This window comes from Elephantulus edwardii, unplaced genomic scaffold (genome assembly GCF_000299155.1).
Source record: "Elephantulus edwardii isolate Elephantulus edwardi_28Jun2011 unplaced genomic scaffold, EleEdw1.0 scaffold00007, whole genome shotgun sequence".
Classification (NCBI taxonomy): domain Eukaryota; kingdom Metazoa; phylum Chordata; class Mammalia; order Macroscelidea; family Macroscelididae; genus Elephantulus; species Elephantulus edwardii.
This window is the reverse complement of record NW_006399757.1, coordinates 35,872,635-35,896,169: the sequence shown is the minus strand read 5'-3', so window position 1 is coordinate 35,896,169 and position 23,535 is coordinate 35,872,635. Positions and strand designations below refer to the sequence as shown.

The 23,535-nt window shown below is 38.0% G+C and overlaps 1 protein-coding gene across 3 annotated transcripts in view; it reads left to right on the top strand.

Annotated features, from left to right (window-relative positions):
• CPEB3 (cytoplasmic polyadenylation element binding protein 3) overlaps positions 1-23,535 on the top strand; it is a 273,954-nt gene that overhangs the window by 132,749 nt on the left and 117,670 nt on the right. For all 3 annotated transcript variants that reach the window (XM_006880335.1, XM_006880334.1, XM_006880336.1), the window contains exon 4: positions 1,320-1,376. In XM_006880335.1, the coding sequence (XP_006880397.1) occupies positions 1,320-1,376 (57 nt within the window). The remainder of the gene's footprint in view (positions 1-1,319; positions 1,377-23,535) is intronic.

Sequence of the window (23,535 nt, the reverse complement as noted above, 5' to 3'; positions counted from 1 at the left end):
TCTCTCCCTCTTCTGTTTCAGTGCAGTATACACAATTTATCCAGTTTTTCTCAGTCTTACCCTAACCCTGATATCAGTCCCATTTTACAGCAGTGGTACCATGCAGTATTTGTCCTTTTGCAACTGAGGTATTTCACTCAGCATAATGTCCTCCAGGCTCACACATTTTGAATAATATTGCATGAATTCCTTGTTTTTCAATGCAACGTAGTATTCCATTGTGTGAATATACCACAGCTTCTCTGTCCATTTGTTTGTTGATGGGCACCTGATTTGTTTCCAGCTCCTTGCTATGTGAACAAAGCCACAATATACATGGGTGTGCATATATCTGCTTGCATGTCAGTTATGATCTCTTTGGGATATATTCCCAGTACTGGAATTGCTGGGTCAAATGGTATCTCTATTTGCAACTTTTTGAGAAAGCACCATACCGCCTTCCACAGTTGTTGCACCAATTTGGACCATCTTCCACTTAGGAGACATTAGTAGAACCATTTCATCCAGATTTTTCATATTATAGACCAGGGACTGGCATACTTTACATATACAGGATTATGTCCATAGAATTAGTTCGTGATAGGACCAGCATAAGAAGCCCAGATTTTTAGATCATTCACTGTTACCCACTATGTATATTATATAGAGAGCTCTGGTAGCCTGTAGGGAGTTGCATTGCTGACCTAAAGATGGCGCCTCAAATCCACCAGTGGCTCCAAGGACTGAAGATGGATATTCTTTTCCCATGTGATTTACAGCCTCCAAAACCCCTCTTTAAAACCATCCAAAACCCGTCTTTAAAACCTCCAAAACTCACCTCTAAGTCAGTTCTGACTACACTACAATAAATTACTTTTGCTTTTGATTTATGTTCTATAAATTTTATTATCTTTTACTTGCCATTCAGTAATTAGGTTGAATTTTTGAGCCATAATAAACCCACTTTTTATTGCCTCTAAACTTCCAAGTTTTTTAATTCTTTGTGATCATTTTTGTAGCTTGAGTTTGAAGGACAGTATAAATAGTAGTTTAAATGCGTAATTCACGGAGTTGGCATGTTTATATTAAGATAGTGTGTTAAAATTTCAGACTTCTTATAGAAGCTTCTTTTTGTTTTGTTTTATTTGTTGTTGAGATGTTTACTTTAAGATTTTTATGTGTACGCTTTAAAACTTTTGTAACTGCTTGGCCTTGATAACATTATTCTAGACTAATCTGTTTTTAGGTTTTTGTATTGTTTGTATTTTGCAATGTACTTGAAATGCTTAAGGTAAATGTTCTTTTCTGTGTGCTTAAAAGTAAATTGTCTTCATTTTCAGGACGCATGGGAATAAATTTTCACCATCCAGGAACTGATAATATTATGGCCCTTAACAGTAAGTCTACATTTGAAATATTCTGTAAATTAACAGTCAAGTTGACAGCATGTGGTTTCCACTTTTCTTTTTCTATTTTTATTTCTACTTCACTGTTCATGATGTTTAAGTCTTCTACTAGATTAGTGTAGACCCTATTACTAGTGTTTCTCCAAATGTTTCAGACCAGCAGCATTGGCATTACTTAAGAGTTTGTTAAGAAACAGATTCTCAGATCCTACTTTAAACCTGTTCAATCACTTTAAGGTTGTATACCCAAAAATTGTGTGTCAACAAGTCTTGATGCAGCCTAAAGTTTGAGAACTGCTGCGTATACCTACAGTTGGCCAACTGTGTTCCACATATCCAGTCTGGCTTATCCTTGTTTTGTAAGTAAAGTTTTGTTGGAACACAGCATACTTACTCATTTTCCTGGTGTGTGTGAATACTCTTTCCCCACCCCATGACTGCTTTTGCATTACAGAAGCAGAGCCTATAAAGCCTAAACTATTTCTTTTCTGACCCTTTACATAATATATCTGCCAACCCTTGCTCTTTGTCACTGGAGTAAGGAAAGGAAGAAGAGAATAAATTAAGAAAAGGAAATATAAAATATCAATGAATAAATCAGCATATTTGTACATAATTCAGAATTTTCTTACTGTGGTAGATAGCCGCTTGGATTTCAAACAGGATGTCCAACGTGTTCCTTTAGTGGAGCTTGTATAGTGCAGTTGTCAGAAGCTTTGCAGCTTACAAGTAATTTTATCATTGTAATTGTTGGGTCATGGTCTAGCCACTACAAATGTATTAAACAGAAAATCATTACATTTCGTTAATCTGGAACAACTATCTGGGGGGGCCGGCATCAGCTCTTCTTCCTGGTGCTTATCAGTGGAGCAGAGGCAGAGCAGTCTTTCAGTGGAAATTATTGGTAGCCAGAAGGATATTTAGAAGCCATTGACTCTCTCAGGACTTAAGTTTTTCGCTATTAATGAAGGAATGGTAACAGATTATTCCTTCTCATCCTCTTGGGTATAAAAACTGTCAGTGCGTATGGAAAACAGACGGTAAATATAGAGTTGTGTGTGGTTTTACCCTTTTTTCCTTGCTTAAGGATTTTAAGAAATGACAGTGGCTTTCCATAGGGAAAAACCACTGTTTATCATTGCTTGATGATGTAGCTCCTAACCCACTAATACGTGTTTCTTTCCCTAGATACCTAATTTAAATTGGAGGGAGTTCTGGTAGCTTAGTGGATAGACAGTTGTGCGGCCAACCCTAAAGCAGGCAGCTGCTACGAGGAAGAAAGATGGGATATTTCTTTCCATGGGATTTACTGTCTCTGACAGCCTGCTGCAGAGTCAGCTATGAGTCAGTTCCAATTTGATAGCAATGAGTTTTTGTTGGTACATTGGACAGTCTTGTAAACAACAAAAATTCACTCTGTATACCTGTGTGTCCGCTATTAGTTGTTAGTCAACAACACATAACAGCAACATACCTGTATTTTTTTAACATTTATAACAGAAAGATCACTTTACATTTAGATTGTGCTACTTCTAATTTTTATCTAAGCAGCCCTTGTTGGCACAGATAGTTAAACACTCAACTGCTAACCAAAAGTTGATCAAATTCACCCACTGTTTGCATAGAGAAATGACCTGGTGATATGCTTCCATAAGATTCTAGGCAAGGGGAGCTCTGGTGGCCTAGTGGCAAGAAGCTGTACTGCAATTCCAGAGGTACGCAGTTCGAATCCACCACATCCTCTGCTGGACTATACCAGTCGGATCCAATTTGACGGTACACACTCACAAAAAATAATAAAAGAAATTAAAAAATTTTTAAAAAACTTCTAGGCAGAAACTCTAAAAACAACAACAAAAAAATCACGCAAAGCAGTTCTGCTCTCTTATGTGGGAATCTTATGAGTTGGAATTGGCTAAGCAGCAGTTTTGATTGTGAGTAAATTGGAATGAGAATGAATGACATTCTTAACCTGTTGAGCTTTAATAACAGTATTTGTGAGAAGACTCTGGTTATATGATAATGGATTTAAAGGGTTGACTCTAAAAGATATCAAGGATGTCATGGTGTGTCTGCCTGAAGGAATGAATGTGTATTTGAGGAAAGATGTGGTTTCAGTTTTGTTTTTCAAAAGGAATAGGATAAAATTTATGTATTTTTGCACTCAAAGGATGCTGAGAAGTGTTTTTGTTAATGATCCTCTGCTTTGCTTCTCTCTTTTTTTTAAATTTTATTAGTTTTGATGAACATGTACAGAGATTTTGGGTTTTCATTCATTCATTCATTCTTTTAAAGAACATATTTATATCCTTTCTACTTTGTGGATTTTGCTTAAATTCTTATTTTAGTTCCGTTTCCTGAACTCTATTTCAGATAGAGGAGGATTGGATTGGATTGGATTGGATAATCTTAACATTTGTTTTCAGTATGAAAATTCTGTGATTCTGTAATATTTTTAAAATACCAAAAGGAAAATTTTGCCCATTTCTCTATGTTAATTAATTATGCATAATTGCAACATTATGGCATCTATCAGGGTGCATCTGTCTTGAAATTATTATGAGTAATGCCTGAAGTAGGGGAACCCTGTAAATTCCTAAAAAAACAAAACAGGACCCAAAAAAGTATAACTGGCAGTTCTCATACATTAAAATCAGTTCTTTTTCAAAGTTGACAACACCTTGTGAGGAGCAGAATCAACAAAATATCCCCTTAACAGGTATTTGTGAGTTTTGCAAGCAAATTGATTGTGATGAAGCTTTTTGCTTTTTCCCTTTTTGTGTAGTTGAAACTAGCCTATCTGGTGACTTACAGGAGTAACAAACACAGCTACTTACTTTTAGCCTTCCTTTGTTCTGTATATAATCTGTCAACTCAATGGTTATTGTCTTAAAGCTAGTCCTTCTTTTCCTTTTACCTCGTAGGAATCATTGAGTTGAAGTCACAGACTGCATGACATTTAATTCTGATTTTCTGATTATTAGGTGAACACGATTGAAGTTTAATTCTATTTTCAGAAAGAAGTAGCTGATAAAATCAGTGTTGAAAAAAAATTTAACATTTTTTAAAAAGAAAATTAGTCGGTTTTAGGTATTTTTTTTCTTACTCTTTACACAAAATTGAGAATTCCTGACTCTAAGGAAAGCTGTAGTTCAAAATTCTCTCAAATAAATTTTCTTCTTGTACTTTTGCATCTCTCTTTTTACTTCTTTAACCTCATGAAAACCTGAATCTCCCCCAAAGATAGTGAGGAGATACCCCTGTTATCAGCTCTTTTCTCCTGATAACTAGAAATTGTATTGTTCAATAGTTTCTACATTCAGTTGATCACCTTTCTTGAGAATGGGAACAAATATGGACTCTTTTATTCCATCGGCCAGTCAGCTGTCCTCCATATTTCCTTGTATAGACTAGTGAGTGCATCCAAGGCTGCATCTGTTAATTGAAACAAGTCGATTGGTATCCCATTGATTCCTGGGGCTTTTTTACCAGTGCTTCATTGCAGCTTCTGTTTCCCCCTTCATTACCTTTTGCTCCTGTTCATATAGTACTCCCTGAAATTTGTCAGTTTCAATCAGTTATTTCTGGTACAGTGATTCTGTGTATTTCCTTCACCTTCCCCCACCCCACCTTTTTTTTAAATGCTTTACAGGTCATTTGGTATATTGCCCATAGCATCTCTTCTCAGTATTTGTGACACTAGTCTTAATCTTTTCAGTTCTCTCAGCTTGAGATGTGCAGAGTGAGTTCTTCCCTTTTTATTCTCCAGTTCCAGCTCTCTGCGCATTCCATTATAATACTTTGTCCTCTCGAGCTGCCCTTTGAAATAGTCTGTTCAGGTCTTTTACTTTGGCATGTTTTCCTTTTCTTTTGGCTTCTCGATGCTCCAGTGCAATTTTTAGAGTTTCTTCTAATATCCATTTTTTTTTTGAGGACTAGTATTGAATATACCATGGAATGCTAGGAGAACAAACAAGTTTGTCTGGGAGAGGGTGAAGCCAGGATGTTCCTTGGAGGCAAAGATTCTGAAGCTTCATCTGATATACTTTGGACATGTTGCAAGGCGGGATGAGTCCTTGGAGAGGGACGTCATGCTTGGGAGGGTGGAGGGATAGCACAGGTGAGGAAGACCCTCCATGAGATGGATTGATTCCATCACTGGGGAAATGGGGATAGGTGTGTTGGACACAATAAGATTGGCACAGGATAGAGTAGGGTTTAGGGCTGTTTTACATAGGGTCGCTATGAGTCAACAGGCAACTCAACGGCACATAACAACAATAAGAAGTATGTGTGATTCAGGCCATAGTCTTTCTGATTACTTGCTATGCACCTGAGAGCTGAAAGTGAATACGGATGACTGAACATTCCAAGAAAACAAATATGTCTTGGAGGAGGTGCAGCCAAGAGTGCTCTTTGGACGCAAGAATGATCAGCCTTCACCTCACATACTTTGGGCATGTTGCTAGGAGGGGCTATTCCTTGGAGAGAGACATGATGCTAAGAATGGTGGAGAGTTGATGACGGAAAGGAAGACCCTCGACCAAGTTTGACATGGTGACTACAACTGTGGGCTCTTGTGTGTCAGAAAGTGTGAGATGGCATAGAACAGAACAGGATTCAGATCTTTTGTTCATAGAATCGCTACTAGGAGTCATTTTTTACTTGATGGCACCTAACAAGGCTAGAAATGATAGAATTGTCATGATGAGATTTTTCTGTCTTTGGTAATATTTCTCTGCTTTGAATAGGCCTCTTCCTATTCTTAGTACATACTTTCTAATTGTTCTACCTTCTTCGGAGTGCCTCTCTCTCACACACACACACTGTCCCTCACTCTCTCTCATATTGCTGTCAAACCAGAGCCAAATCATACCTGAATCTCCATTGAGTTTCCAAAGCTGTAAATTGCATAAGACATTTCTCATCTTTTTCCCTTGGAGCAGCTGGTGTATTTGAATCTCCAGAAAGATGTGGCCTTGGATTATCAATGAAACTCTCTACATACTAGGCCACCTGGGCTTGATAGCATTGGAAGACAGAAAATTGAGTTGGGGAAAAGATACTAACTATAGAAATATACTAACTATAGAAATAAAAGAAAACTTTTCCATAAACTCCATGATATTTAGGATGTTGAAAGACTGGCAGGGTTTACATAAAGTGAAAGAATATATTTATTTTAATTTTGTTCAAGACTGTAAAAATGGTCTAAATCACCCTTTGGAGAGAAACATGATAAGCACATTTAAGTCGTTACTTTCCATAAATATATTAGGTACTGAAGTATTTAGAAATATAAAAAAGGAGGTGGACGGAATAAACTCACTGCCAAGTATATATAGTTTCTTCTTTTTGACTCGTCAGCTTCTCTCTTTGTCCAAGTAAGAAATGGGCTTGAGAAAGCAGATCACTATCAGAAAATTGCTTGATGAGTATAGAGTTAGAAACATGCAGTAGAATGGCTTCTTTCTCACTGAGAGAGTAGCTGACTTACAGCTGGCCCTCTGTTGAGTTTCCATGGCTGTAAATAACCTAGGAGTAGATTGCTTAAAGAATGGTATTAATTAGCTTTCAAGGTTGAGTGACTAGGCCACGTTCTTACCTACCTCTTCTTTACCCGTGTTTTCTTCTTCTTTAAAGTCAAAGTCTGATGGACAGTGAAATACGCATCTCAGGAGCACTCATACATACAGAGTTTCCCTGAATTCTCACAGGTAGTTACCTTGATAATCCAGAGGACTCTTATCTCTAGTGGCTCAGATTCACCAGTAGCTTGGGAGAAAGATGGGCAGTCTTTTCACATTACAATTTACAAGCCTCAGAAACCCAATAAATGGTTGCTGTGAGTTGGAACTGATGACAGTGCAAGAGGAAATTAAGATAGTGAATAGATGGTACAAAAATGCACTCAAACATACTGCTGCTGTAAACATGGCACAAGACTGAGTGGCTTTTCATTCTGTAAGGTCACCATGAATCAGAATTCACCTGAAGGTGAGTTCACAACAACAGAAAATGGTTGTAAGGATTATGTATGTTGTTTTTTTTTGTGTGGCTTAGTTTGTAGTGTGTGCTGCTAACCAGAGCCTGGCTCTCCAGTGGTTCAAATCCATTAACTGCTTCTCAGGAGAAAGATGGGCAGTTAACTCCCATCAAGATGTACAAGCTCAGAAAGTTGATGGAGAGTCTTCTGTGATTCAAAATAGACTTGATGGCAGTGTGAGAAAGGATATGTAAATTATCTTCTAAATGTTAACATAGTGCCTAACTCTTAGGTAGTGATCCTGTGAGCTGCTAATGTAGATTACTTGCCTCAGTTTTGTTCCTACTTTTTAAAGACTGCATGTTAGATTTTGAAAACATGTTTTATATTAGTTCTATTTAGATATTTTCCTGAGTTTTAAGATTCTGTACCTGCAACTCATTTTGTAGATCACAGTGGCTGAACTATGCACCTTTCTGTCTGTTTTAATATGTATCTTTCTCTCTGAGATACTTCTTCCGTCTGTCAGTTGACTTTGGAACATTCTCTTTATGTGCAACCTACCACTCTTCCTCAGTGGCTATGTTAGATACTTTTAAAAGTGACATATATTGATGTTTGGAATGTAAAATGACATAGCCACTGTCGAAAACAGTTCGGCAGTTTCATAAAAAAATAGACATAAATTTACTATAAGATATTTTAGTACTATTCCTAGTTATTTCCTTGAGAGAGAAAAAATGGATATGTGTCAGGACATATATGCAGGTGTTTAAAGAAGTTATTATAATACCAAAAACTGTAAGTAATCTCAATGTCCATGAACTGATGAATGCATTGAAAAATTGTGGTACACTCATGGCAGAATGCGATATAGTTAAACAGAGTTAACTGTTTATATATGCAGTAACATGAATGACTGAAAAAGCTAGACCAACAACAGCAAAAATGATTACTTACTGATTGAATTCATTATAGACTTTACACTGAAAAGTCATCAACAACCTGCGTTACAAAAATGATATACAACCTTGTTAACTGAAAGGAAGACTTGAAGCCCTTCTGCAGAAAATAAAAGATTACAACCTTTAATATAGATTGTAACTCAATATCAAGGAAACAGCTCTCACCACTGGACCAATAGAAATTGTCAGTGATTTCATATTATTTGAATCCACAGTGAACACTCAAGGTAACAGCAATAAAGAAATCAAAAGAAGTGCTATATTAGGAAAAATGCTGTCAAAGATTTTTTAAGGTGTTAAAGAACAAGGATATAAGTTTAAAGACCAAGGTGTGCCTGGTGCAAGCCATGATCTTATCATTTACTTCATATGCATCTAAAAGTTGGACAGTGAATAAAGAAGACAGAAGAGAATTGATGCCTTTGAATTGTGCTGTTGGTGAAGAATAGTAAATATATTCCATGGAGTAGTCAACGTTCTAGTACAGTAGGACTGCCTTGCAGGGTTGCCAAGCCTGTCCATTATTAAGGAAATAGACTGCCACATCTTTCTTTCATGGAGTGCTTGGTGGGCTTGAACCATTGATCTTCCAGCTAATAGCCAAGTGCTTAACCACTGCACCACCAGAACTCAACAACAGCATCTACCTTGGAAATATTTTGGAAGGTCTTGCTTATATTATTAATTTAATTTAACTGAGGGCTACCATTGTATTCCTTGAATCAAAAGGGGAAATGTGAAATAAATAGGTTTTTTGTTATTCAGGCACTCCTGTGTGGTCACAGAGCCGCCTCTTCCCCCTCCCTTTCATTCTCTGCTAGGGATCAACTCCTTTGGGAGAGACTCAGCTGAGAGGAAATGGCAGAAAGGGAGCTGAACACATGATACTATTATGCCAAAATGGGAGTTGAGCCAGATTTGCTACAATCCAAATGGAATTTTCCAAAATTTGACGTGTACATTGCATTTCTAGTCACTGTGGATGGAAATAATAATTGAGTGTACTGTTCTTGAGTCTAGAAAGTAAAGCTGCTTACTAGGCAAAGTAAATATCTGATTTAGCTTAAATTTTGTAGTGGTTAAAGGTATTATAAAATATATTAAAATTTGAGAGCTATTTTTAAATTTCTTAGTTGAGTAATCATAATATTGTTGTTTGTTGTTATGTGCCGTCGAGTCGTTTGCGACTCATAGCGACACTGTGTACAACAGCCTTAAACCCTGCTCTATCCTGTGCCAATCTCATTGCCTCTGACACACCCATCCCGATTACCCCAGTAACTGAATCAATCCACCTCATAGAGGGTCTTCCCCTCCTGCGCTGTCCCTCCACTCTACCCAGCATGATGTCCCTCTCTAAAGACCTGTCTTCTCCTTACATGTCCAAAGTATGTCAGGCGAAGCCCCAGAATCCTTGCCTCCAAGGAGCTAGCCTGGTTTAACCCTCTCTAGGATGAATCTGTTTGTTTTCTTGGCAGTCCATGGTACATTCAATACTCTTCTCCAGCACCACAGCTCAAAGGCGTCAATTCTCCTTCTATCCTCCCTAGTCATTGTCCAACTCTCTGATGCATAACAAGTGATTGCAAAAATCATGGCCTGTATCAGGTGCACCTTAGTCTCCAGAGAGACACCATTGCTCTTGAGTACTTTAGAGAGGTCCCTAACCGCAGACTTTCCCATCGCAATATGGTTTTGACTGTGGAGCCGAGCAAACTGAAACTGTGAACAATCTCAATCTCTTCGCCATCCATCCTGATGCTACCGATTGGCCCAGTGGTGAGAATTTTTGTCTTCTTAACATTGAGCCTCAGTCCATTTTGAAGGCTGCAGTTAAGGAATTATTTTGAGATTTTCAGATTGAACCATTTTACAGGGTATTTTTAACTTTGTGAAGACAATATTCAGTGCTGAAGTTTCAATCTGAATAGATTTAGAAATTTAGTGTATAGTTATGGTATGGATAGTTGTAAGTGGTGGCTCATTAAAAGAAGTAATAAAGAATAAAGTTTTCTGACTTAAGTCATCAAGTTCCAACTTTATTGCATGGATCCTCTGCATAGACATAGTGAGGGATTTTAGCAGGACTTGTTTTGTTTGCTTGTTTTTACCTTCTTTTACAGATGGGGAGGTTGAAGTTCCAAAGATTAAGTGGACTGACCAACGTGACAAGACGGAGTCAAGACTAGAACCTCTTGCCTCATGGTTTAGAGTAGTAACCTGTGTTGTGTTAGTTTTATACTAGTTTAAGTTAGTTCTGAGAGTGGCCCTACACTCATTAGCATGAATCATTGCCTTGCCCTCTGCCATTCTCTCAGTGATTGCCATGATTGTCATGTTTGAACCCATGGTTACAGCCACCTTATCTTTCCATTTCATTTAGAGTCTTTTGCTTTTCCACTAACTTTCTACCAAACAGGATACCCTTCTCCTCCTGGTTACATGTCCAAAGTACATGATATGAAATCTTATCATCATCACTTCTTCTTCTTTTTTTTTTTTAACTAAATTTTTTTTGAGTGACAGTATTGGTTGTCATTCATTCATTCATTCATACACATTTTATAACTTGTTGCAGTTGATTAAGGTTATTAATTAATTACAATGTCTGAACAACCCGTTATTGTATAGTACCTTTCCCTTCACTCAACTGGTTTATTCATTAATTTTCACTGCCCTCTCCCTTTCCTCATCCTTGGGTACCATTCAAGTATAATTCTGTGTGTAAACCCTTTCTTATTTTTACAACAGTGTCTTAAACAGTATTTGTTCTTTGTCGTTGACTTCTTTCACTTAGCATTGTTATTGTTTGTGGTGTCGTTTCGCTTGAGACTCATAACAACCCTATGTACATTAGGTCTGAACTGCTTTATCCTGCTTCAATCTGTCTCTAACACACCTACCCTCATTACCACAGTTACTGTGTCAACTGGGATCTTCCTCTCCTGTGATGTCACTCCACCTTTCCAATCTTAATGCCTTTCTCCTGAAATTATTCTAAGTATTGGTTTGATTTGCATCTGATAGCTAATAAAGACATTCTGATGGCATAATCACTAGGAAAGTGCATTGCTAATCCAAAGGTGATGCCTCTGGTTAAAATCCAAATTATAAAATCTTATAATTACTTATTTATAATGATATAATTATATCAGCCACTAGAGGGTCAGTTTCAGTTGAACAACGATGAGTTTGAGGGTTTCCCCCCCCTTTGAATAGCTAATAAGGGAATGTTGGTGGTGTAGTTCGTAGGCAGTTGTACTGATAAGCTAAAGGCAGCAACTCTGGAGGTTTGAATCCACCAATAGCTCTGTGGAAGAGAATTGGGTAGTTTCATTCCATACAATTTATAGATTCAGAAAACCTGTGAGAGAGTCAGCTAAGAGATGATTCCAAATCAATGACAGTGAGAGAGAAAGGAATAGCTAATGACCGTGAGTGTTTCTTTGCGTGTTTGTTGGCTATCTAGATTCCTTCTTTGGTGAGATGTCTTTTCTTGTCCTTTGCTCATTTTGTAACTGGGTTGTTTGTCTTTTTCTTACTGAGATGTTGGAGTTTTCTGTAAAAATACCTTTTTTGCAGTATGTAGTTTCTCTTTTAACTCTTTTGGAGAAATCTTATTATGGTAAAGAATTTAACTTTTAGGAGGTCCAAGTTATCCTCAGTTTGTGAATTTTCAGTTTTATTTGATCTTTTATTTATCCCATAAAACTGGGCACCTAAATTTGCCCCAGTTTTTTCTTTGATGAATTTTATGGTTTTGTATTTTATGCCTCGGTCCTTAATCCATCTTGAGTTAGTTTTTGTTTATAGTGTGAGATACAAGTCTTTTAAAAATGTTCCATAGCCAATTTTGCGAGTATAACTTGTTAAAAGATACTGTCCTTTCCCACTTAATAAAATTTATCTCTTTATCAAAGGTGAATTGTTCATAGGTAGCTGGACTTATTTCTGGACTCACAATTGGACTTATTTCTGGACTCACAATTGGACTTATTTCTGGACTCACAGTTCTATTCCATCAGGTCTAGATCCATTGCTATACCAAGCTGTTCTGATTACTATGGCTGTTTAGTAAGTGTTAAGATCAGGAAGTGAAAAAGCCTCCTACTTTGTTTTTCTTCTTTTGTATCATTTTACTTATTTAGGGTCTCTTTCCTGTCCATATAAAGTTGTAATTAATTTTTCTATGTCTTTGAAGAATGATGATGAGCTCCAGATCAACAGTGCCTTTTATCTATCTACAGATCACTTTTGGTTGCTCTTGTTATGTGCCATGAAGTGGACTATAACTCACAGCAACCCTATGAACAATGCCTCTGAATCTTGTCCTATCCTGAGTCAGTCACACTGTTTCTGACACACCTGACCCCATTGCCACAGTCACTGTGTCAATCCATCTCATCCAGAGTCTTCCTCTTCTGTGCTGACTTCCTATTCTTTCAAGTATGGTGTCCTTCTCCAAGGACTGGATCTTCCTGGTGATATGTCCAAAGTGTATGAGGCAGAATTTAGAAATCCTTAATTCCAAGGAGCAGACTGGTTTCACCCTCTCCAGGCCAGACTTATTTGTTGTTTTGGCAGTCCATCGTATGTATGTTTAATACTCTTCTCTAGCACCACAACTCAAAGGCATCGATTCTTCTGTTAGCCTTATTAATTTTCCAACTCTCAGATGCATAGCAAGCTATTGAGAGGACCATGGCCTGGATCAGGTGCACTTTAGTCTCTAGACCTACATCTTTACTCCTTGGCACTCTCAAGAGGTCCTTGATAGCCATTTCCCCCAAGTGCATTCCGTCTTTTGATTTCCTGAATGCTGGTGCTAAGGATGTTGATTTTGGATCTGAATAAGATGAAATCGTTAACCTCAATTTTTCACCTCTTTCTGTCATCATGTCTGTTGACCCAGTGGAGAGGATGTATGTTTGGTAGTGTTGTAGTTGTCACAGTTTTAAGCCTTCCAGTCTATTGTCATCTTCCTTTCTAAGGAGCATTCTTACTGTATTCCTTCCACAACAGATTTATTCATTCTTTTTGGAAAGCATAGGATTTTGTTAAGTGCCATTGAGTGAACTATGACTCCTACAGACCCTGTGAACAACAGATTTGAACCTTGCCCTCTCGTCGACCATCCTCAGCATCTCCATCCTGCTCACTTTCATTGTGGCACTCGTGTCTTTCTATCTTCTTCAGTGTCTTCTTCTGTTCTGCTGGCCCTCTAGCTTTCCCAGCATGATATCTCTCTTCAAGAAATAGTTTTTCCTGAAAATATGCCTTAAGTATGTGAAACAAATTTCACCATCCTCGCCTTCAAGGAGCATGCCAATTGCACTTTCTTCAAGACAGATTGTTTGTACTTTTGGTCCATGGTATATTTGGTATTCTTCACTGACACCGCAGTGTCAGTAAAGTATTGCTGCTTATTTTTGTCATCGTTATTTATTGACCAACTTTGATCAACATGGGAAGCAATTGAAAACACTATGCCTTAGATTTAAGCACAGTTTAGTCTTTAAACTCACATCCTTGTTATTAATATGTTAATGCTTATTAACTTCTATTTTCCTGAAAGAAAAATGGTAAGCCTGAGCTACATGACTTGATAATTAAGCATTACTATAAATAAGTCATGTCTGAAATAATCTTGACTTTATTGAGGTTTTAGAAGAAGTTTCTTGTTTGTGAATATGTTTAAAGTATCTGTCCTTATTGTTTCCAATCTCATAACTATCTACTTTTTTTTTGTGTTTGCTTCCCTACTTGTTTTTCTACTTGTATAGGAAAGAGAACAGATCTAGCTTGTATTTGTAGCTGTTCCCTGCTTCAAGCCTGATCCATAGCTGTCAAGAGATCCCTAGAGACGTTGTTGCTGGGTGTCATCAAGTCGAGAATGACTTAGTGACCCTGTGAACAACAGGTCTGAATTCTGTTTTGTCTTGCACCGTCTTCATCATCTCTGACATACGAGAGCCTATTGCTGTAGTCGCTGTGTCAATCCATCTCATTGCGGGTCTTCCTCTGTTTCACCTTCCACCTTACTACCAAGAATGATAGAACTTTCCAGGGAATAGCCCCTTCTGGCAGCATGCCAAAGTAAATGAAACAAAGCTTCACCATCCTTCCTTCTAAAGAGCCTGTGTCTTCACCTTCTCCAAAACATATCTGTTCTTTTGACAGATACTCAGTACTATTCTCCATCACCAGTCTCTTGCTGTCAAGAGTTAATCTGCCTGAGAGGATAGGGGTACGGGTGGGGGAGTTAACCTGCCTGAAATGTCATGCATTAGATTGTGTGCCAGTGAGTCCATTTCCACTAATAGTGACCCTGTAAGACAGAGTAGGAAGGTCCCATAAGGTTTTCTAAGCTAAAATGTTAATAAGATCACTACAAAGCAATTGGTTGAGTTTGAAATACTCACTTCTCATAAGTAACCATACTCTTGACCATTGTATCACCAGGGCTCCTATAACATCATTTGAATGGCACATAAATCTCTTCCTTTTTGAAAGTGGAAATAGTGTGTATGGATCTAGCAGTTTGCAAAATACTTTCATGAATTTGTGTTTTTATATTTTTATATAATTGGATTTTCAGAACATGGTCAAACTCCCTTTCCCAGTGTACCAGTTTTACCCCAGTGTTGTTCTCATGTTTAAAGAAATTGTGGCTATATGAAGGATCAAAGTGTAAAAGTGAAGTGCAGTTTGTAAGGTAAAGCAGTGGATTTCAATTTCCCCCGGCTTTAAAAATATTTTCTTCGAATCCACCAGATGCTCTGCTGGAGAAGGAGGGACAATCTCCTCCTGTACCAGTCAGATCTGATTTGACAGTATACACACATACAAAAAATAATAAATTCTTTTTAAAATCATAAAAAAATATTTTCTGGGTCATATTTTCAAATTTGAATCACTTTGAGAGAAAAGTTAAGAATAATGTTCATCTATTTATACGAATTACAGCCCTATTCAAAACATAGTTTCATTTTGTTGCATATTGTTGAGTTGCAACCAATTCATAGCTTATCCTCCAGCAGGTTTTCATGGGCAGTAAGTCTCACAGGAGGTGATTGCTTCTCTTTCTTAAACAGAGCAGCTGGTGAATTCAAACCATGTACCTTTGCATTGGCAGTACAGTTCCTTACCTCTAAGCCACCAGAGCTCCCTGTTCAAAACATAGTAGTATCTTCATTTTTTTTAAGTGGCTTGAACATACAGAATATTTTGTCAACCAGTTCCTTAATTCAGCATGATTTATATTTTTTTTAATGTTCCTCTACGACACATTTCACTTAGCTCCTGGTGTATAGTCTGTAAGCGTTGCACTGCTAACTCGAAGACTGTGCCTCTCTGATGGTTTGAATTCACCAGTGGCTCCACAGCAGAAAGGTAGGCATTCTCCTCCTGTGTGCTCTTGGAAATCCAGTGGAGGATCAGCTATGAATTGATTCTGATTTGGTAGCACTGAGTTTTTTAGTTTAGATAGTATTATAATTGTTAACATGCTCTGCTACTAACTAAAAGTTTCACAGCTTGAATCTACATACAGGCTCCTCGAAAGACTCGATGATCTGCTTCTAAAAAAAAAATCAACCATTAAAAAAATTTAAAATCTGCCATGAACTAGCCTGAGTAGCACAATTCTGCTCTCATGCACATGTCATTGCTATGAGTTGGAATTGATTCCCTGGTGTCTGGTCTGATATTCTTTAGTAACACTTAGAAAATAATTCAAGAAGCTGGACTCCATGAAGAAGAATGTGGCATCAGGATCAGAGGAAGACTCATCAACAACCTGTGCTATGCATATGACAACCTTGCTTGATGAAAGTGAGAACTTGAAGCACTTATTGCAGAAGATCAAAGACTAAAATATGGATTACATCTCAACATCAAAAAGATAAAAATTCTCACCACTGTTTTCTGATTGGCACCATCATGATAGATGGAGGGAAAAGATTAGTTTGAAGACACAATCTCCTGGGGATGTGAAAGGGAAGCTAGGGGCTGGGAAGGCTGGAAAGGAAAAATGACTCACACTGTTTATCTCCTTGCCGAACAAAACAGTTTCAGATGTCAAAATACCCAATTTATAATGCTGAATAATGTGAGTAAATGGCCCACACAGCAACTTTTCAGAGGCCTAGAATAACTTTTCCATTTAATCCATCATCAGCTTCATCTTACTTGAATCCACAATCAATACCCTTGGTATTAGCAGTCCAGGAGATCAGAAGCTGTATTGCCCTAGGAAAGGATATAGTCAGGGACCTCTTCAGATTCCTGAGGAATAATGATTTCAGTTTGAGGACTGAGGTGTGCCTGATTCAGGCCATGGTCTTTTCAGTCACTTGTTAGATGTCTGAGAGCTAGACAATGAATAAGGATGACAGGAGAATAATTGATGCCTTTGTGTTGTGTTGGAGAAGAGTAGTGAATAACCCATGGACTGCCAGAAGAACAAACAGATAATGTCTTGGAGATAGTGCAACCAGAATGTTTTTTGGAGGTAAAGATGCTGAAGCTTCATGTCATATATTTGAGACATGTTTTTAGGAAATATTTATTGGAGAGGAGCATCATGCATAGAAAAGTGGAGGGTTAGCAAAAGAGAGGAAGACCCTTAACCAAATGGACTGACACAGTGACTGCTGCAGTGGGTTCGAGTATGTCAGAGATGATAAGGATGGCCTAGGACAGGTCAGGGTTCAGATCATTTGTTCATAGGGTTGATATGACTTATACTCAACTTGATGACACCTAAATAGCAACAGCTAATTTAGAGAATTAATACTCTCTCAGAAGTTATCACTTTTACTTTTAGAACATAGTTTTCTTTTTTGCTCATGGCATTGATTTTAGCTACACTTCACTCAGATTCCATATATGGAAATTGAAATGTTGCAAAATTATAAAGTTAATATTTATATGGTTCCTAGATACAGTTAAGAAGGTAAGACTTTGCTGCCTTCATTTTGTTGGTGCCCTTCACACACCTACCTTTGTTAGTGGACTCATTTTTTTTAGGCTAATGTCATAGAAATAGTTTGGTAGGATGTAAGGTAGGATGATGGTGATCGGGCCTACTGCAACTCTACAATAAGATCCATCCAGGATTATTTACCTTGAACAAGTTCCCACTAGTATTTTAAAAGTCATTACTGTTAGGTGTCATTGAGTCAACCACAGCTCATAGCAACCGTGTGAACAACAGATTTGAGCCTTTCCCTTTCCTGCACTATTTAGCTTCACTATTTCTTATATGCTTGAGCCCAGTTTCATAGTCACTGCATCTATCCATCCAAGAGGCCTGCCTTTCTTTTTCCCTCTAAACCTCCACTTTTCCAACCATGAAAATATTTCCCAAGGACTTCTCCCTTCCTGACAGCACGTCAGGAAGAACATAAGATGAAGTTTCAGCATCCTTGCTTCTAAGGAGCACCCTGGTTTCACTTCCTATAAGACAGATTTGTTTGTTCTTTTGGCAGCACATGGATACTGCTCTTGAACACCACAGTTCAAAGACATTGATTATTCTTCTGTCATTCTTTTTCCCCCTCTTCCTTCTGTCATTCTTATATGTCCCTCAACTTTCAGATGCATAGAAAGCAGTATAGCATGGTTTGGATCAGGCACCCTATAGTTTTTAAACTGGTGCCGTTGCTCTTTAGCACTTTGGAGAGGTCCTTGGCAATAGATTTTTCCCAGTGCAGCATGTCTTGATTTCTTGTTGATTCAAGTAGTAATGAAGTTGTTGTAAACTTCAGTCTTTCTTCATGTATCATGATAATACCTTTTAGTCCGATGATGAGGGGTTTTGTTTGTTTAATGTTGAGGTGTAATCTATATTTAAGGCTATAGTCTTTGATATTCTACAAGGGCTTCAAATCATTTTCACTTTCTGCAAGCAATATTTTAGACAAGCACAATAATTTCTTCAGTTGAAATGGTAAGGTTAAGTGCTCAATGTTCCTGGCACCCTATTAGGCAAGAGATACATACCAAATTTAGTATCTGTTATTTCCAACATACTCTTTCCCCCTGTTTTTCTTTTGTATTATTAAAGATTCTCAATTCTGACTTACTCAAACTCATTGCTCTCTAGTTGAATTATGATCAAAATGGGAACAAAATATAAAATCTCTATTCCTACACCCCATCCAAGAGATTAATCTAATTGTTCTAGGGTGAAATCTGTATGTGGGAAGGGTGGATGAACCAGAATTAGAAATAGCTACTCATAGGAAAGGTTTCCAGATTTGAAGCCTTCTGTATGAAGCAGTTAGGTTTTGGAGGGTAGGATGTTTTTATTTAATTGGTGTTAATTGTGTTTGGGGAGAAAATTGTTTTAAGTGGTACGGCACTTGTTTGTCAGTGTGATATACTGAGATAATATTGCTGTGATATTGAAAACTGTGTGCCACTGGTGTGTCAAATGCCGTAAGGCTTACCCGTGGTGGACAGGGTTTGGTAGAGCTCCCAGATTAAGACAGACTAGGAAGCAGGATTGGCATCCACTTCTTAAATAGCAGGCCTTTGAAAACCCTATGAATACTAGAGGAAGGAGGTTTGTTATAGTAGTGTAGTGGTACAGCCCAGATTGGAATTCAATTGAAATGAGGAAAAACAGTAGCAAACATTGTTTACATGATGTAAGGGTAGAAAGAAGGTCAGTGAAGGAGAGATAGACCACTGTTGGCTTTTGCGTGTCAGGAAGTATGAGGATGGCACAGGATAGAACAGATCTCTTGTTCCTAGGGTCACTATTAGTCATGCTTGACTTAACAGCATCCAAAAACAACAACATCCTTAAGAAATAGGATTATGTCTAGGGACTCTGTTAAGTGTTTGCTGCTCACCACAAGGCTGCATGCCCGTGGCTGTTCAAATATACCAGCGGCTCTGCAGGAAATGATGGGAAGTCAACGCCTGTTAAAATCTACAGCCTGTAAAACCTGCTGGAAGGTCTGAATCAACTTAATGGCATTAAGTTTGAAGCTTGACCCTTGAGAGATCTAGTGCCTTTCTTAGCCTCTTGTCAATGTCTACCTGAGTATAAAGAACTCTGGATGGGATATGGACCATTGCTTGTATTCTTTTGTTCCTCTCAAGGGCTGTTGCCAGAGATTGTTCCAAGTCCCTATCAGAAGAGGAAGCTATTTTTGAGAGTTCTGGACAGACATAAGAATAAGTGGCTTCTCTATGTACTATCTCACATGCTTTGGGCATGTGGCCAGGAGGGACTACAAGTCCTTAAAGAAAGATATCATGCTTGGAATAGTGGAGGGTAAGCACAAGAGAGGAAGACCCTGGATAAGATATATTGACATAGTAACTGAGATAATGGGGGTAGGTGTGTTAAAGACAGGCTAGCTCATGATTCAGGCAACTTCAGAGCTTTTGTACACAGGGTTGCTGTGAGTCACAGTTGACTCAACGGCACATAACAATAGTATACTACTGGAGTATTTCTCGGGTCAACTTGGCTTGCAAAGTAAAAGGGCAGTTTCTTCCCATAACTTTCTTTGTTCAAGGAACTTTTCTTTCCTTGTGGAAGAAGCTTTGAAAACATAAAAGACTCATGGAAGGAACTCTGCCCAGTAGGTCCTGGTCAGGGTTTTACTATCCTTCGCTTCTACTAGACTCCTGAACAGACCAACATCTATTTTGTTCTCCCTGTCTTCACATTGTATAAACCTTCCACATTATTTTGTATTTTAGAATTAGCAAATATTAGCTGTCCTGAGAAATCTTGTGTGTGTATGTCCAAAACTTGAAGAAATTTCAGGATTTTGGGAGAGTGGCTCAAATAAGAAGATTTGTTGAGAGCAGATGCAGATACTTGAGTGAAGACCTCTGTAGGAGGAGTCAACTTGAGATTTGATTTGGGTAGATCATAGTGTGTGATTTGAATCCTCAGAGTTTTATCATTCTCCCTTTCCCTCCTTTCTCTTTTTGTTCTTTTTTAACAATGTGCTGCTGATGTGAAAGGAAGGTGATGATTACTGTCAGTGGAATGCTTTCACATCACAGGTACACACACATTATTTGTAACCTTTCAATTAGGATATAGAGGCCAAGGTCTATTTTGCTTGCTTTTTAACCGCTATGGTAGAATCTCAACCCATGGTCTTATTTTGCTTGGAGAAAATTTTTGCTTCACATATTTCAGCAAATTTGTATGTGTCCATATAACAAAAGAATTGGCTTTTATTTTAAACCAGATCATAATATGCCCTTGAGGAATCACATGCGTGTGAAATGAAATCAGCCATTTAAAACCTAGTGAATCCCTCATTGCTACATATCCATACAAAGCACATGATTATTCTTACTAGGTGCCATCAACTAGAGTGCAGACCTTATGTACAACATATCTGAACTCTGTCCTATCCTGTGCCATCCTCATCATTTGTGACATACTTGAGCCCCTTGCTGCAGTCACTATGTCAATCCATCTGGTTGAGAGTTTTCCTTTATTTCACCAGCCCTCCACCTTTCCAAGTATGATGTTCATTTCCAAGGAATAGCCTCCTAACAACATACCCAAAGTATGTGAGATAAAGCTTTGTCATCTTTGTCTCCAAGGAGCTTCAAGATGTACTAGTAATTGACTATGTAAAGTTTTTTTAAAAAAAATGTGTTTTTGAAAAATTTTCTAGAATTTACTATGTGATACAATTGCTGTTTTTGTTGTCGTTCCGTACTTTCGAGTCTGAACCTACTAACCCTCCAGCAGACATTTTTCAGATGTATATTGCATGGGAGCTTACCAGCAGCTGGTAGTTTCGAACCATGTGTCTTTGGGTTGGGAGTGCAGCTCCTTATCACTAGGCCACCTGAGCTCCTATGAACTTATTTTTTGGATAACTCTTAATCATACCATTGTAAATTATATTATGTCTTTTAATAGTTAATCTCACCTGTTGAAGTAAGTTTTAAAATGTTTCCTTATTCAGGTTTATTATTTAAGGATTATAAAAGTATTAGCATTTTTCATTTCCTGCATCAATTTTATAACCTATTTTATCCCAGTGAAACAATCTAAAATATAACTCTTTATTGAACTTTCTTTAAAATTGAGCTTATTTTGGCATTTAACATACATATAAAAAGTATGTCTGAAAGCATAAAGTTCAATGTATTATTTAAACACACCCATGTAACCAGTGTCCTCATCAAGATCAAAACAATTACTTGTTAGGTCTTTGCACTGGACGTAAGGCCAAGGACTCAAGGAAGGGACCAGAGAAAGAAAGGAAACTAAAGAAGCTTTATTAAGGGGTCTCCTGGGCAGGATTCCTTGGTCTGCAGAGAGAGAAACAGGCAGAGGGACAGACCAGGGAAATACTGTGCCCTAAAGTGGATTAGGGCAGGTTTTATAGTAAGGGTCTTTGGGGAAGGAAGGGACGGACATCCCATTGTGGTTTAAGGAGGGAAGGGTGGGGCACTCCATGGTAGTTTAATCAGATGAGGGAGGCTGTTCACTCCCTTTGTTGACATGTTGACAATCCTTGAATCCTTTGTTCTCCCTTTGACTTTTGGTCCCAGCCAAAAAAGCCTTAAAAGTACTCCCCACCATGGGGCTCCTTTCTAATAACTGCCCCAGCCAGGGGTTATCACTACCCTGACCCCTAAAAATTAGATGTAGTATTTCACAGAAATGAAATTATTTTGTTTGTATAAAGTGATTAAAGAATTTTATCCATATTTTTTATTTTATCCATAATTGAAAGCCAAGAATTAAGGTGTTTGGAAGAATTAGTTAACACTCCAAAAGACTCTTAAATTTTGTTCTACGCCAGCTCCAACACCCACTACCAAAGAGTGTGCCCTCGATCGCCTCCACCTGGTTATAAGACTGCCCATCTTTCTCAGAGCAGCTGGTACATTCCAATTACTGACCCTTTTGTTAGCAGCCCAAACATCATGCACTATGCCACCAAGTCTTCTTTCATCTTGTTATATCTGGTGCAAATTTATACTATCCATAATTTTATATGTAGAATTAGTCACATTTGTTCCTCTCCACTTTTCCCCCCCCTCTATGTGGGATCATTTTGTGCTGGCTCATGTAAATTTATGTGTTCAATATTCTTTATTGTTTAAAAGTCATGTTTCCTCCCAGAGGAAAGTAATACTTTTGTGCTCCCAATTTTTCTCCATGATATTCATTTCATAACTTCTCCCTAAGGAAAGAGTGTAACTTAAAATTAGAGAATTTTAAAACAGCCCTCATAGGAACAACTTGATCAAATTTTAAAGCACCAACAGTGTTGGCCTATATTCTCCAAGTCACCACCCATGCAATACTCTGTCCTCTTGAATGCTAGCTGGATACAGGACATTCTGCCAGGTGCCTTAGTGGATATTTAGAAGAGTACAAAATACAGACGTCACCTTCTAAGAATGTAATGATACAGTGGGTTGGAGAAGATTGATGTTAGAACTAGAGTGCTTGAATTCATATCTCAAACTCCATTTCCTACCTGATTTTGGGCAAATTATTTTACCTTTTTGAACCCTGTTTTTCTCATTTGTAAGACAAGGCTAACAAAATATTTATGTCATAAAGTTGTTGAATACATTCAATGATATTAATACATGTACGTATTTTGAATAGTTTCTGAGAAGTCGTTTGTTGGGAGTTGTGAAGCTAATCCAAAGGCTACACCTCTCTAGGTGTTTGACTGCCTCAGTGATTGTAGGAGGAAGATGAGCCGTCTGCTCCCGGCCTCTGAAAGCCCACTGCAGGTTCTACCAGGAGTCGATGCCAACTCTCCAGCAGTGTGTTTTTTTTAAGTTTATGGTAACAGTCATCACCATGTAAAAAACAATAAACCCTCCTCTTCAGTTGATCCTGACTCATAGCAATCCTCCATTGGGTTTCTAAAGCTCTTATGATAAGAAACTACCCTCACCATCTCTGTCCCTTGCAGCTGTTGGTGAATCCAAACTGCAGGGTTTTTAATCAGCAAACTGATGTATGAGGCCACAAGCACTAGCATTGTTGTTTGATGTCCTCCAGTCAAATTCAACTCATAGCAACTCCATGAACGACAAATCAGAACTCTGTCTATCCTGTTCCATCCTCAGCATCTCTGACACTTGAGCCCATTGCTGCAGTCGCTGAGTCAGTGCATCTGGTTGAGGACCTTCCTCTCTTTCGCCAGTCTTCCCCTTTTACAAGCATGAT